The sequence below is a fragment of the Asterias amurensis genome, chromosome 12 (assembly GCF_032118995.1).
Source record: "Asterias amurensis chromosome 12, ASM3211899v1".
Lineage (NCBI taxonomy): Eukaryota > Metazoa > Echinodermata > Asteroidea > Forcipulatida > Asteriidae > Asterias > Asterias amurensis.
Window position 1 is genome coordinate 14,129,590 of NC_092659.1, and position 15,246 is coordinate 14,144,835.

Genomic DNA, 15,246 nt, shown 5'->3' on the forward strand with positions numbered 1-15,246 from the left:
TTTGAATGGTACGTCAATATTCAATACGGTCTATAGTGGGATAAGTTCTTTCATGAGTGAATTCTACTTGGTGAAAGTACTTATAATCTCACATTGTGGTTACTGCAAATTGAACAACTGTACAAACAATAAAAGGGTTTTCAAAGTTTACTTACAAATGGTGGAAGCATTGGAGCTAAAATCCCACCAACACGAGCAGACATGGAGCACACACCCATTCCCGTATTCCTTAAAAGAATACAAGTATAAAGATTTATCCTTTGATTTCTAACCCTCCTACTGTCTGACCATACACCATCATCCACAGTTGAATAAGGGAATAAAAGGGTAGCGGCGAGTTCTTAAACGGCTCTTTAAGAACGAATCACTGCTCTTTTATTCCAATTCATAAATGCCCTTTTGTCAAAAGGCAATACAGCTTCACAATTCTGGACAATCTACCACCATTAGGAATAGAGCAAACTGCCTGGGGTATTTATTTATGAATGATGGATAAACTATATGCTTATCTGCAATATGACATACATGTATTGTGGTGAATGCATCTACAGTACAGTACACACATAACACAGTTACATGTAGTTCTGTCTAGTTAAAGTATGGGTGCGTTAGTTTAGCTTCCCTGGGTCGACCCTGGTCTTCCCCCGGTGCGTTCGAATAGTTTTGAGGTCATTCTAGGAGCTCACCCAGGTCAGCCCCCAGTGCCCTGCTTGTGGAGTGGGTCACTTGGGGGCTGGCCCCAGGTGCATGACATCACTACGAGAGCGGTGAGTGGTCGTTCGTTTAGCTCTTGTCAGGGGCTCACCAGAGTGAGCACCGCGGGGTAGACCCAGGGAAGCTAATCGAATGCACCCAACATAATATAGTATCAAAGTCTTTTATGGTGCACGTACACCAAAAAGGTACTCAAGGCGCTTAGTATACACATTTTTTTGTAGGAATATAGGTTATTAAAGTAATGCATTATGAGACCCAACTATATGTAGCACCTAACAGAGGTTTACAGGGTACATTCAGCAGCCATGGTCAGGAACACAGGGCGAACCCCTTCTCTTTTCGATAAGGGCACTGGCAGACTGGGTTCTTTTTTACGTACATGACACAACACACGTTGTAGTTTATTTGTTGATATTTTAAATAAAACATGGCATCCCCTTTCAAGTGATCCTCTGCTGCCTCTTTCCCAGGTTGTATCCTAAACTTGGGTGTGATCCCTGGCTATGTGCGACAGACAGTTACAGGTTGAAAACTTCTGACTGAAAGCCCCCCCCCACCCAAAAAACAATGAACGCAAAGCGTTGGCATGTTAAAGGAACACATTGCCTTGGATCTTGAAACTATGAAATCACTATGGTTAGAAAGATGATGTAAAAGTAGAATATTATGATCCACACAACTGCCTCAAAATTGCATGGTTTTCCTTAAACATCGTGAACTAATACCATGTTAAATTCGTAAAATAAAAGGAAAACCACGCATTTTGAGGCATGTTTGTTTGGATCATTATATTCTACCTTTACAACATCGTTCTAACCATATTGATTTCATAGCAAATGGTTTCAAATGCTTTTCATGGACCAACTCGATCGATCCAAGGCAACGTGTCCCTTTAATCCGGAGGTCCCAGGCTCAAGTCCCCCTCTAGTCAATTTCTCCTTGTTCAAAACTAAAATTGACTATTAAATAAACCCAGTCAGTTTCCCTTGTGGTTTTTACCTAGATGTTTAAGATTCTTACCTTAGTACTGTAGGTAAAAGCTCACTAGAGAAGAGATACAAGGTATTAAAAGACACAGAGATACCCATTTTGCCGATGAGGGCCAGGCACGTCTGTGCTGATGACATTGCACCGTCTGCAAAAAGAACATAAATTACAAAAACATAAGGAACCTTAAAGGGACACATTACCTTGGATTGGACGAGTGAGTCGATGAAAAGTAGTGCTGGGCGAATAGTGAAATTTTGTTATTCGGATACCGCTGGCCAACTATCCGAAATTAACCGGATATTCGAATAGTTTTTTTTGCCGCTAGAGGGCGCTATTTAAAAAAAATAAAATTAAAAAAAAATTAAAAATATATTTTTTTGCCACTAGAGGGCGCTGTTCGTTTGTGAATGAGATCTTATGGGCGGATTGATATTAGGTTTAGACAGTGTCACTCGGTTCATTCATAAAAATGACCGGATCTAATTTAAAGATGGCGATTTGCTTTTTCTTTTGATCGTGATTGACTCTACGTGAAGGAAAACTTTTGTAATCTTTGAACAAATTACGTCAGAAATGTCATTGTTTTAACTCTTCACGGAGGTGAGCATAGTTAAATACTTAATATATGCTGTTTTATGCTGTCTTAATAGAAGTTTCATAAGGATTCAGACAAAACATTCATATCAGTTGTCGCCCGACGTCCGCGGATATTCGGATATTAAAGAATATCCGGTTACTCGGTTGTAATTACAGAATTATCCGGTTTGTAAATAGGTATTCGCGCCCTATGCGGATATCCGGTTAAGAAAAAAAAGGCATTCGCGGTTACGGATAGGAAAACCTATTCGCCATTAACCGGATATTCGAATAATTCGCCCAGGCCTAATGAAAAGCATCTGAAATTGTTTGTTATGAAATGCATACTTTATATGGTGAGAAAGATGTTTTGAAAGTAGAAAATAAGACAATCCACACAAGTATGCCTCAAGATTGCGTGGTTATCTTTTTGTGGAGGCAACAAGTCCCTTCAAACAAATTTCAATAAATCGTAAATCAAGTCAGAGACAAATTGAGTGAATACCATGAAAGGACTGGAAATGAGGCAGGGAAAATAAGTCGTCAAGACGTGGGTTTCAGCATAATATGTGACCCGCTACGTGAAAATGAGTCAGATGTCGCCCAAAGCATTATTAAGTTATGGACAGTTTAATGTGGGGGGAAAAAAAGAGAAAAAAAAACCACTTTTTTTTTAAATTTATTTTTTAAGATCTTTATTATCATTGTTATAAACCTTGAGAACACTTACTTTTAGGCTATAAAGCTATGAATACAAAAATTTTGTGACAATACTTATGTCTAATTTGTATCCTTTCGCGCGAAATGGTAGTTTAAAACATCACTTTACTTGTAATTCGTTTTTCAGAAAAAATGATGTATTGGCTAATTTCAAACAGAAGTAACTCAGCAACGCGATACACCCCAAAGCTTAGACATTTACCAAGATACTGCTGTTGGTGTGTTCTTTCCAGCCATGCATACAACTCAATTCTTGAAATTGTCAACCTCTGACTCATCTGGGTCACATATGCAAATTTAATTTTGACCATAATATAAAAAGGGACTTGATTAACATGGAAGCCAGGGAGGCCATGGTCTCTGTTGCCCCTGGTCTTGGCCGTGGTGCTCCTTCAAATGTTTCCAATAGTCTTAAGACGTTGCAAAATGAAAATGGCATCAATGGGAGACTTTTGGACGCTAGGTGGCAGCAGACTAACCAGGTAAATTTCCATTGTTTACGTAGTTCTGAGCGTGCGCACATGACCGAGAACAATGGATTTTACCTGGCAAGTCTGCTGCCACCAAGCGTCCCAAAAGTCTCCCATTGCCCTCTCAACATTATATTACTGGGTGAGGAGAATCAATTATGGTCGGTAAGCAAAAATCAAACTACATGTATGTTCACCCCAAATACGGTCTTTAAAGGCACCGGACACTATTGGTAAATATTCAAAATAATTGTTGGCATAAAAAAAAAATACTTGGTAATGAACAATGGCAAGCTGTTGATAGCATAAAACATTGTGAGAAACAGCTCCCTCTAAAGCTACGTAGTTTTTTAGAAAGAGGTAATACCTCACTCAAATATTAAAATACTTCAGGCCTGAAGCCTTTTTTCGGATCTGAAAGCACATAGACTTGTGCAATGAGGGTGTCTAGTCTTTCATTAATGCTCTTAAAACTTCGATGACCAATTTAGCCCAAATTTTTACACAGGTTTGTTATTTTATGCTCATGCTGGGATACTCCAAGTGAGGATACTGGTCTTTGACAATTACCAAATGTGTTGAGTGCCTTTGAACCGACTTGTGAATGTCTTGTGGAAATGCACAAGTTCAGACAGTATGATAAAATATCATAATATAATATCAAAGTCTTATATAGCGCACATATCTACCAAACAAGGTATTCAAGGCGCCGAGTATACAAACTTTCAGAAAGAATTATAAGACCCAATTATGTAGCACCTTGTAGCACCTTACATAATGGTTTACAAGGTGCTACGGCACTTTTAGCCGCCACAGCCAGGAACACCGAGGCTAACCCCTTCTCTTTACGATAAGTGCACTGGGTTCTTTTACATGCATTACACAACACATGGGACCAACGGCTTTACATCCTATCCCAAGGACGAAGCAACGGTGAAGTGTCTTGCTTAAGGACACAAGTGTCATGGCTGGGGATTCGAACCCACACTCTGCTGATCATAAACACCAGAGTTTTAAGTCGGTGCTCTTAACCGCTCGGCCACGACACTTCTACAAGCATTCAGTACCTCTCCTAGTTGAAACATATGGTGTCACAATTAAACAACAAAATCCACACCTACCTAGTGATTTTGGAAAAGCCACAACACCCAAGCAGGATACACTGGCGATGAAAAGGGAACCTGCCATGGTTGGTCGACGCCCCAATCTGAAAAGAGAACAAGTCGAGTATGTTCATTAAAAAATAAAAGGAACATTGTCATGGCCTAGCGGTTAAGAGAACCGGATTCAAACGCTGATGTTTTTGATCAGCAACGTGTTAATTATTATCATAAAACCCTACTTGGTAACGAGTAATGGGGAGAAGTTGATTGTATAAAACATTGTGAGAAACGGCTCCCTCTGAAGTGACGTAGTTTTCGCGAAAGAAGTAATTTTGTTTTTGATCAGCATCGTGTTAATTATTATCATAAAACCCTACTTGGTAACGAGTAATGGGGAGAAGTTGATTGTATAAAACATTGTGAGAAACGGCTCCCTCTGAAGTGACGTAGTTTTCGCGAAAGAAGTAATTTTCTTTTCATCCAATTTGATTTCAAGACTTTAGAATTAAATTTTGAGGTTTCGAAATCAAGCATCTGAAAGCACAACTTTGAGTGAGAAGGGTGTTTTTTCTTTCATAGTTATCTCCCAACTTCAACAACCAATTTAGGTCAAATTTACACAGGTTTGTTATTTTATGCATAAATGTTGAGATACACCAAGTGAGAAGACTGGTCTTTGACAATTACCAAAAGTGTCCAGTGTCTTTTATTAAGTAGGAGGAATATCATATTTAAAGATCTATTCCGACAGACAGGTAGCCAGACTAAGTCCAGCAACAAAACAGATCAAAACCTGCTCCTGGAATCAAGACTTCTCCCAGGGTCTAACACTGCATCCCTATCATAGAGTCATATATAAGAACTAGAGGGCGCACTAGCCTATACAATGTACGCGACCCGGCATGCGTGCACGCGGCCATATTCTAAGTTGACAAAACAGGCATCGCACAGCGTGTGTTGTGCAGCCATTTTGTAAGTTGACAAAACAGCATCACGTCAGCGTTCAATAAACACAAACTCCAACGTGTGCTTCATATTCAACGCGGGTACATGCGTACTGCGCGTGTCTCCTTGCGGTCCTGTCGCGTTTGTGCAAAAAGCATCACCAGTGCGCCCTCTAGTTCTTATATAACTCTATATGATCCCTCTCTTCTACACACTGGTAACCGTTGTGACTTACCTATTTAATGAGCAGACACTAAGGAGGCTAGCTGGTACTTCAACGAGTCCTGAGAGGGCCAGGTTAATGTACATGTTCCCACCCAAGCCACTAGCACCGAAGGTGAGACCATAGTATGTAAGACAGCAAGTAAACCTGGTTTGAAAATAATACACACAATTTTAAATAGGCGCTTATATGGTTGTTTTTAAGCGCACATTCAGTAATTTCCCTCAAGATATGTGGGACTATGTTTCAATAATGAGACCTGCTCCTTTCACATCGCACCAAGGTGCTGCCATATCAAACCAGGAACACCAGGGCGAACCCCTTCTCTTTTTGATAAGTGCACTGGGTTCTTTTGTGCGTTATACAACACACACGACCAATGGCTTTACGTCCCATCCGTCAAAAGAAGCCTCTAGTTAAGTGTCTTGCTTAAGGACACAGGTGTAACAGCTTGGATTCGAACCCACACTCTGCTTATCCCAAAAAACAGAGCTTATGAGTCTGATGCTCTTATAGTAAACTGCTAGGCAACGACACACCATTAAAAAAGGGAGACATAGATTGGTCAATTCTTCAAAAAACAATGACCACAACAATTTACGGAATTCAGGAAACTACTCAATTCTGAAAGAACTGTTCTACTTATTAACTACTACCTGGGCAGTAGAAAATCGGCCGGGACTACTACTTTAGCTAAAGTAAAAGAAAATGTAAGAAAAACAAGATGGCTACCCCAACAACCAATCAAAATGATGTATTCTTACCATGTGATCATGAGGATCATCATCCTCATCCTCATTATCGGTGTGCGAAACAGGTCCAAGGTACCATGAGACGCCTTCACTTTGGTCTCATTGATCCGGCTGTTCAGAGACAGCATGGAGCGGGTGACTTTCAGACCGTTTGTCCTACCCATCTTATAAAGGATATCTTCTGCTTTATCACTCTGGCCTTTTGAAGCAAGCCAAAGAGCCGATTCTGGTACTACCCTAGAAAACAAAACATTCAGGACACATTTGACTGGAGACTATTGGTAATTACTCAAAATAATTGTTAGCATAAAAACTTTACTTGGTAGCGGGCAATGAAGAGCTGTTGATAGTTTAAACCATTGTGAGAAACGGTTCCCTCTGAAGTAACACAATTTTTTAGAAAGAAGTTATTTCTCACTAAAATATTTGATTTGAATTCAAGACCTCAGATGAGGTCCCGAATTCATGCCTCTGAAAGCACACAACTTGTGCGACAAGGGTGTTTTTCCTCCATTATTTTCTCGCAACTTCGACAACCAATTGAGTTCAAATTTTCACAGGTTTGTTATTTTATGCATTAAAGGCAGTGGACACTATTGGTACATGTAATTATTCAATGTCAGCATAAAAACTTACTTGGTAACGAGCAATGGAGAGCTGTTGATAGTATAAAACATTGTGAAAAACGGCTCCCTCTCAAGTAAAGAAGTTTTTGAGGAAGAAGTAATTTCTCACTAAAACATTTTAATTGAATTTGAGACCTCAGCTGAGGTCTCGAATTCAAGGCATCTGAAAGCACACAACCTGTGCAACAAGGGTGTTTTTGCTTCCAATATTTTCTCGCAACTTTGATGACCAATTGAGTTCAAATTTTCACAGGTTTGTTATTTTATGCATTGAGATACACTAAGAGAGAAGACTGGTCTTTGACAATTACCAAAGGTGTCCACTGCCTTTAAGGCACACATTCAAAGGTGTGATTGGCTAATTCATGACAAGGCAGAGCTTAAAGACAGTGGACACTATTGGTAATTTTCAAAGACAAGCCTTCACAGTTGGTGTATCTCAACATTATGCATAAAATAACAAACATGTGAAAATTTGAGCTCAATCGGTCATCGAAGTTGCAAGATAATAATGAAAGAAAAATAATCCTTGTCACACGAAGTTGATTTCGAAACCTCAAGTTCTAAATCTGAGGTCTCAAAATCAAATTCGTTGAAAATTACTTATTTCCCGAAAACTATGGCACTTCAGAGGGAGCCGTTTCTCACAATGTTTTATACTACCAACCTCTCCCCATTACTCGTCACCAAGAAAGGTTTTATGCCAATAATTATTTTGAGTAATTACCAATAGTGTCCACTGCCTTTAACGGAACATTTATGGGGGGAAACTGCCAAGTGAAACAAATGTTACTTACAATGGAACTAAAACTAAAATCACCATGGGAATGCAGGTAACTATGGTTAAATGTCTCCAATCCCGAATAAAGTAAGCCATCAATGCATACATCTGTCAATAATAAATCCCAAAACAGAAATTAAAACTTATACAGACAGACTTTAAAGAAAATCAAAAAGGGAAAGCATATCTAATCTGTCTAGACTTATTCTTAAATAACTGTGCAAGTTCTCAAAGATTGGAAAACGAGAAATCTCGAAACGAAGATCATATTTTTCTATGAAATCAAATTTTCTTTTAAAGGCAGTGGATACTATTGGTAATTACTCAAAATAATTATTAGCATAAAACCTTACTTGGTAATGAGTAATGGGTCGAGGTTGATAGTATAAAACATTGTGAGAAACGGCTCCCTCTGAAGTGTCATAGTTTTCGAGAAAGAAGTACTTTTCCACGAATTTGATTTCGAGACCTCAAGTTTAGAATTTGAGCTGTCGAAATCAAGCATCTGAAAGCACACAACTTTGTGTGACAAGGATGTTTTTTCAAGCTCAAATTTTCACAGGTTTGTTGTTTTCTGCATATGTTGAGATACCTGTAGTGCGAAGACTGGTCTTTGACAACTACCAATAGTGTCCACTCTCTTTAGTACTAGTGTTACTAGTGTACTGGAAAATACAAATACCCATAGCATTTTGTGATCAGAACAATTTCAGTTTCTATATAACACAAGTAACATACAACCAAGTTTTTGGGGCAAGTAACCCAAAAAATGGAGGCCAAGTTATGTTCTTGGGTTTTCTGGTCTTTATTTGTTATTATATTTGGCTTTTGTACACTTCATGGCAACTTTTACTTTCCTAACAATAATATTATAATTTGCAATAAACTAAAGTATGTGAAGAAACAGAATAATGTTCATACATTAAACTCAATATGGTTGGGAACAACTTGGTTCGGGAAGTTTACATACGTAAGAGGAAGTTGCACAGTCTATTTGGAATTTATCAGTCTATGTTTCCTCTTAACCCTTTGATGCACCAGGCGGTCACCAGCCACCACAAAAAACACGTCAAATTGGACTTTGATAGACTTTTTTTTTTTTTTGGGGGGGGGGGTAAATTAATCAGTGCACCAAAGGGTTAAAGCATTTCAAGTTAGAACGTCCAGTGCTGATTTTCAAAAACTGTTCATCAAGTCAACTTTCAGATGAAATTTATGAACTAAGGGTGACAGTAAGGAGAGTTCAAAAGGTGGTTGGGAAGATCTTACCGCTATGCCAAAGGCAAATGAGCAGTGGAAGATCGCCCCGATTAGGGCGCGCATCTTTGGAAGTAGCGCCTCCAACATCCATACATGCCCCGCCAGTCCACCGCCGCCACAAAAGAACCCAAGTACAAACCTAACGAGTAAAACAAAGGTAAGTACTGAAACAAAATTTTCAACTTTCAAGGTACCGAAACACACCAGATAAAGTAAATAACAAGTAAATGCCGGAAAACTCATCTCACACGAGCATTTTTTATGAACACACAAACCAAAGTCATAATAACCTGGTTTTGTACATAGAATTATTTTAATTTATGTTGTTTTCCAGGGTGGGGGAGTGGGGGGGGGGGGGAGGGGCTGTGAGGACGAAAGTGTGTGAAAAATTAACACGCTTGGACATTCCATTGTGTAGCATGCACATTCACCATACTACGCTTCATTTTCCACCAAAGATGGAGGGATAAAAGGTACTGGAAATCGTGCTCTAAATCTCCCTCTAAATCTCCCACTTTCCAGGGTTTGTTGTGTTATCCCTAATTCCAGACCTTCATTCTTTTATTGTACTGACAAGGATTCAGAGAGATTGTTCTTTACTGCTTATTTGTTCCCATCCATTCGAATAAATCATCCGCAGGGTGGAATTCAGGGTGAAATTAAGTCATGTCATTGTGATTGTGACATTCTTAAAGGAATGTTACAGAATTGGTAAGAAACAAAAGTTGTGAAGATCACAGATAAACTTACATGGTCTAATGATGATGATAGCAGAAAACATCCCTTGAAATATTTCTGTCTGAAATTTCATATTTGATGAGAAATAAATAATCCAATTTCGCGTTTCGAGTTAAATGCTCAGTGAGCGTTTTATTCATTTTTGTTTTGGCATCGATGCAATGCAAAACTTGTAATCCGTTTTTCACTATTCTCTCGTGACCCAGATGGCCGATTGATCTCGAACGTCTACAGGTTTGTCAGTTTATGTATATGGTGGATTACATAAAGTGCTTACACTGCCAGCAACTTTTTTGCTAGCAAAACCAATTCTCTAATGTTCCTTTAAAAACAAACTATCGCCTGGTTTGGGAGAATTTCAGAAATTAGGAAAAATTTTAAAACTTAAGACATCATCTTACCTTGTTGCCGAGTATTGGTACAAGTTTTGAGTAAAAGCAGATAAAGCTTGAGCTACAACGACACAAAACATACTCCATGCATACGTCTTAAGGCGGCCACATTTGTCAGCTGTGCGACCTAGAACTACAACCCCTGCCAGGAAGCCTAACATCACCAGGGACTGTGCATAGCCAACATCTCGTTTTTTCTCACAGACGAGATCCCACTGGTGAAAAGAAATTGAAAAACAATCTTACATGTTGGATTAAGAGGTTCGTTTTTTGCAGCTACAGTGCGATAGAATTGTAGAGGTGCCAGCCACATCGACTCATATTGACCCCATCTGCATACATTCATGCATCTGTTAGCTACTGTACAAACGCCTGGTGTGGCTATCCCATACAGATATGAACAGTTAATCAAATAATAATAATAATAACAGCTCTTTTATAGCGCAGATCCAGAAAAGATCATTGCGCTTTAACAATAACTAACAATAGCAATTATAACAAACTAGAATAAATGGGTTTTAAGATTGCTTTTGAAAGCATCAACTGTTGGTGAGAGAATCTTATGGTCTGGGGTAAACTGGTTCCAGAGAGTTGGCACGGACACACTGATGGATCTATCGCCTTTCCATTTGTTACTCTTTGGGATGGTAAGACGATTAACGTCCCGGTTCTCTTGTAGGCCTTCACTTAATTGTACACGTATATGGGTGGCAATGCAATCTGTCAGATATACCAGAGACTGATCATTTAGAGCTTTGTAAGAGTAGTGTTTATAACTTGATTCTTGGACAAAATGATGACGTGGAACCTGGAATACAATGCGGGCTACCCGGTTTGTAGGTGCTGCAGACGAGCCACAAATGTGTTTGATTTTTCCACGAGGGAGGAAAAGGGAGGGCCCTAAAAAAAACTTGTCACGTGGCACAGGAGTAAACCAGGGCACAACTCGCCTCACATTTGGCCTTGCTGGCCGAATCAAACCAGGGGCCCCAGTGGTGCGAGGCGAGTGCTTTACACACTAGTAACCCACACCGCCTTAATGTTCCTAGCAACAAACTCACCTCTGAGACAATGGATGTAAACTCTGTACCGTAAACAAAATTCTGGCAGGGTGGTTCAAGGTCACACGCATTGACTTCATGAGCGTGACCTTGACAACGAAAGTTTGGTTCTTTCCCAACAAAGACCAACGTCATGATGAAAGGTCCTTGAAATATTCCAAGAACAAACAGGAGGAGCATGTGTAACCTCTGGATGTAACCCAAACCACCGACCCTCTCCAAGGCATCATCAAAGTCTATCCCCATGGTAAAAACAACAGGCCACTGGGTTGACCTCCAATTGACCTTTGACCTTGAAGACTAAGAAGAGCCTCCTCGTCTTGCTTCAATGTACAGAGACACGACCTGTCAACAACGAATAAAAGTTAAAGAGAATTTCATTGACAAAGTTTGGGTATAATTAATAAATGTTGATTATCAGTTCATTGATGCAAGGCAGTCGTAACCAGGGCCCAATTTCATAGAGCTGAAATTTCTTCCTTGATAAAAACAGGATTACCGAACAAATTTCCACGTGATTTTTCAGGATGAGCAAACAACAGCTGAATACCAGTAACAACATAATGCAACAAATATAAATTTTGATAATCCTGTTTTTATCAAGGAAGAAATTTTCATGCTAAGCAAATTGTCATGCTTAGCAGCTCTGTGAAAGTGGGCCATGTAACCGCACTTACAACAGCGCTCAAGTGTTATTCTTCCAGGTCTAGTAGTAGGCCTACACTGTACATGCATGCTACATGTAAATGTATTGTAACCGGACAAAACATTTATTTTAAATTATAACGTGCATCATGTTTCTCAAGGATGGCACGTCTGCCGGTGCAAAAAACAACAACTATGCTACACTGTACGAGATTGTTCATACACACAAAGACAACACAAAGGTCGAAAGCTATTATTACCAAATAGATAACCCATCAATGACTTTGCTTTCAAAGTTTTAAAGGAACACAATGCATTGGATCGGTCGAGTTCTTTGAAAAGCGTTTGTAACCGTTTTGTTATAAAATGCGTATGATTAGAAAGATATTTTAAAAGAGGAATGTAATGATCCACACAAGTATCACTCGAAATTGTGTGGTTTTCCTTCTACCTCGTCAACAAACATGGTCGGCCACTTATGGATTCAAATTTGTGACTCCATGTCCGACCGTGTTAGTTCGCAAAGTAAAGGAAAACCAGCTAATTTTGAGGCAAATGTGTGTGGATCATTGCGTATTCCACTTTTTTAAAACATCTTTCTAACCAATGCATTACAAATGCTTTTCAAAGACCAACTCGACCGATCCAAGGCAACGTGTTTCTTTAAGTTACCATACAAATATATAGTATAAAAGTGTTTGTAACTTATTGCATCAAAGTTGTAAATTTTGAACTTTGATGCATTTATAAAAACTGATATATTTTTACTTTAACCTGGGTACTTTTTGTACTTAATAGACAAAACACACTGTTCACAGATTTACTTTAAACTTACATGGTTTAAAAGATATGATGGTATAAAGCTTCCCTTAAAGGCAGTGGACACTAATGGGTAATTACTCAAAATAAGTATTAGCATAAAACCTTTCTTGGTGACGAGTGATGGGGAGAGGTTAATGGTATAAAACATTGTAAGAAACAGCTCCCTCTGAAGTAACGTAGTTTTTGAGAAAGAAGTCATTTTCCATGAATTTGATTTCAAGACCTCAGATTTAGAACTTGAGATCTCGAAATCAACCATCTAAACGTACACAACTTTGTGTGACAAGGATGTTTTTTTCTTTCATGATAATCTCGCAAGTTCTATGACCGATTGAGCTCAAATTAAGTTTGGACATAAAGCTTTGGTTGATCTTATTCCTCCATGACCGTAAGGTTTATCGCGATTCAGAACCGCAATGCATTGTGGGAAGGAATATGGTGCGGTTTCTATGCAGTTTCAACGACCCACGCACGCAATGCCTATACCTTTGTGTGGGTTCAACAGCGCCCTCTCTTGATATTTTGCTATTTGCGATAAACCTTATGGTGAGACGAAAATTAGTTTAAAGCATGATTGTAAAACGTGTTTTTGTGACAGTGTTTTATGTTTTACTCATTTCTCAAAAACTACACCAAACCTCAGCAAGTAACATTTTTACAATTTTAGGGAAGCCTTCAACAATCTATTATCATTATCTTCACTGTGTAACTGAATGGTTTAATGTTAGACCCAGTGACTGGGGCGCTAGATTCTTCAAAATTTCGAAAAAAGTAATCAAGCGCCCCAGTCACTGGGTCTAGTTTAATGTAAATCTTGGAAAAGTTTCCGTATGGCGCCACCACTTTTTCATTCGAAATAAAATAATATAGTATCTAATTTACCTGAATGATATATCCCTTTTTGTAAAAATGAGTGAAAAAGTGGTGGCGCCATACGGAAAGTTATCCTAAATCTGTGGACACAGTGAAATGTTTATCAAAATGCTTTAGGAAAACTTTCTAAATCCTGCCACAATTTTTTCACTCATTTTTACAAAAAGGAATAGAGTTTAAAGGCACCTGGAAATAGTTGTTTTTTTCTTTTAAACATAAGAGTATATTTTTATTAACAATAAAACAATTTTTTGAGTAATTGTTTGTCGCGATTTATATGTTAAAAAAATTAATTAAGTGCTTGGGGGTTGACTCCGCCTACCCCTTTTGTGACGTAGGAAAAGGAAGACTTTGCCTCGATGCGTAGATAAACACACGTGCAAAAGTACATGTAATTCTAAGACGTGAGTTTGTACGCTGCGAAAAAGGTTTTTTTCTGGCATTTTTCCGGCAATGCCGACCAGGTGTATTGCTGCTGGATGCAGCAAAACAACTAAAGATGGGGTCAGTCTTCATCTATTTCCTGCAGATCCCAAGTATAGGCGGTTGTGGGCTGCGAAAGTCAGATTAACTAGAGCAAAGTGGTCCGGTCCGACGTCTTTTTCAGCGCTATGCAGCGAACACTTCGAACCGTCGTGCTTCGAATCCAGGATACACCACTCATTTGACATGACGAGAAGAGCCATTCTTAAACACGACGCCGTCCCAACAATTTTTCCAGCTAGTGGGAAATCGAAGAAGGTATCTGAAAGACGTAATGTACGGGGGCCTGACTACAAATTTTCTCTTCAAATATCGCGCCTTGAATTACGTCACGAACAGCGCCCTCTCGGGTCGGGGCCTACTCGTAAATTTGTAAATACAATCAAAACTTATATTTTTAAACCTTAGTTAACTTTTTATTCACATTCCTCTCGTAAAAACACATATTTTAGTGACAAAAGCTTTATTTTAAAAAAATACCACTTCCAGGTGACTTTAAACCATCTTTTCAGAACCACCCCATCTCATCTCATTCAGAGATAGTCAAATGGTACTTCTAGAAACTATAAGTTTAGTCATCTAATAAATATGGGATGGGAATACCGCAAACCTTTCAATAATATCGTATTTCCACCACCTAGTTGCGATAACGTAACCCTCCTGCCGACAGCGTAGCTACGCCGTCGGCAGGAGGGTTACGTTATCGCAACTATTCCACCACCATGCAAATTTCAAATCCTACTTACCAAGAAATATCTCATTGACATTAGGCCTATAGCAAACTAATCAGAAACTAATTGATTTTTTGTTTCTTAACGAACGAAAAAGTGGTGGCAGGATTCGAAAAGTTTTCTACCTTCAAATTTACTTACTTTGAAAACGAATGCAAGTAATCACAAGAAGTACCTCGCACTCGATTAACATGGTATATAACCATCGACCCACCTACCAGCTGCTGGCCCTGTGCTAATTATAGTTTAGGTAGGGTGTCGGATCGATCATAAAAAAATTAACTAAAGCGGTAAACAACAATCACAAAACATACCGCATCTCTGGCAGAAAAAAAAGA

General features: G+C 38.9%; 3 protein-coding genes across 3 annotated transcripts in view; all 3 read right to left on the reverse strand.

The window, feature by feature from the left end:
• LOC139944932 (solute carrier family 22 member 15-like) overlaps positions 1-168 on the reverse strand; it is a 17,515-nt gene extending 17,347 nt beyond the window's left edge. The window contains exon 1 of the mRNA XM_071942120.1: positions 156-168. The gene's annotated coding sequence lies outside the window, so the exon portion shown is untranslated. The remainder of the gene's footprint in view (positions 1-155) is intronic.
• Positions 1-6,660, reverse strand: part of LOC139945433 (solute carrier family 22 member 15-like) — an 8,791-nt gene extending 2,131 nt beyond the window's left edge. The window contains exons 1-5 of the mRNA XM_071942781.1: positions 6,509-6,660; positions 5,757-5,891; positions 4,595-4,680; positions 1,738-1,852; positions 156-228 (exon numbers count right to left, since the gene is read on the reverse strand). Of these exons, the coding sequence (XP_071798882.1) occupies positions 156-228; positions 1,738-1,852; positions 4,595-4,680; positions 5,757-5,891; positions 6,509-6,660 (561 nt within the window). The remainder of the gene's footprint in view (positions 1-155; positions 229-1,737; positions 1,853-4,594; positions 4,681-5,756; positions 5,892-6,508) is intronic.
• Positions 6,553-15,239, reverse strand: LOC139944934 (uncharacterized). The gene is made up of 5 exons (XM_071942121.1): positions 15,050-15,239; positions 11,355-11,699; positions 10,303-10,508; positions 9,173-9,302; positions 6,553-6,733 (listed from the first exon to the last, which is right to left on the reverse strand). The coding sequence occupies exons 2-5, from the start codon at positions 11,598-11,600 to the stop codon at positions 6,686-6,688; spliced, it is 630 nt and encodes a 209-aa protein (XP_071798222.1). The 5' UTR covers positions 11,601-11,699; positions 15,050-15,239; the 3' UTR covers positions 6,553-6,685.
• Between the last annotated feature and the right edge of the window lie 7 nt (positions 15,240-15,246).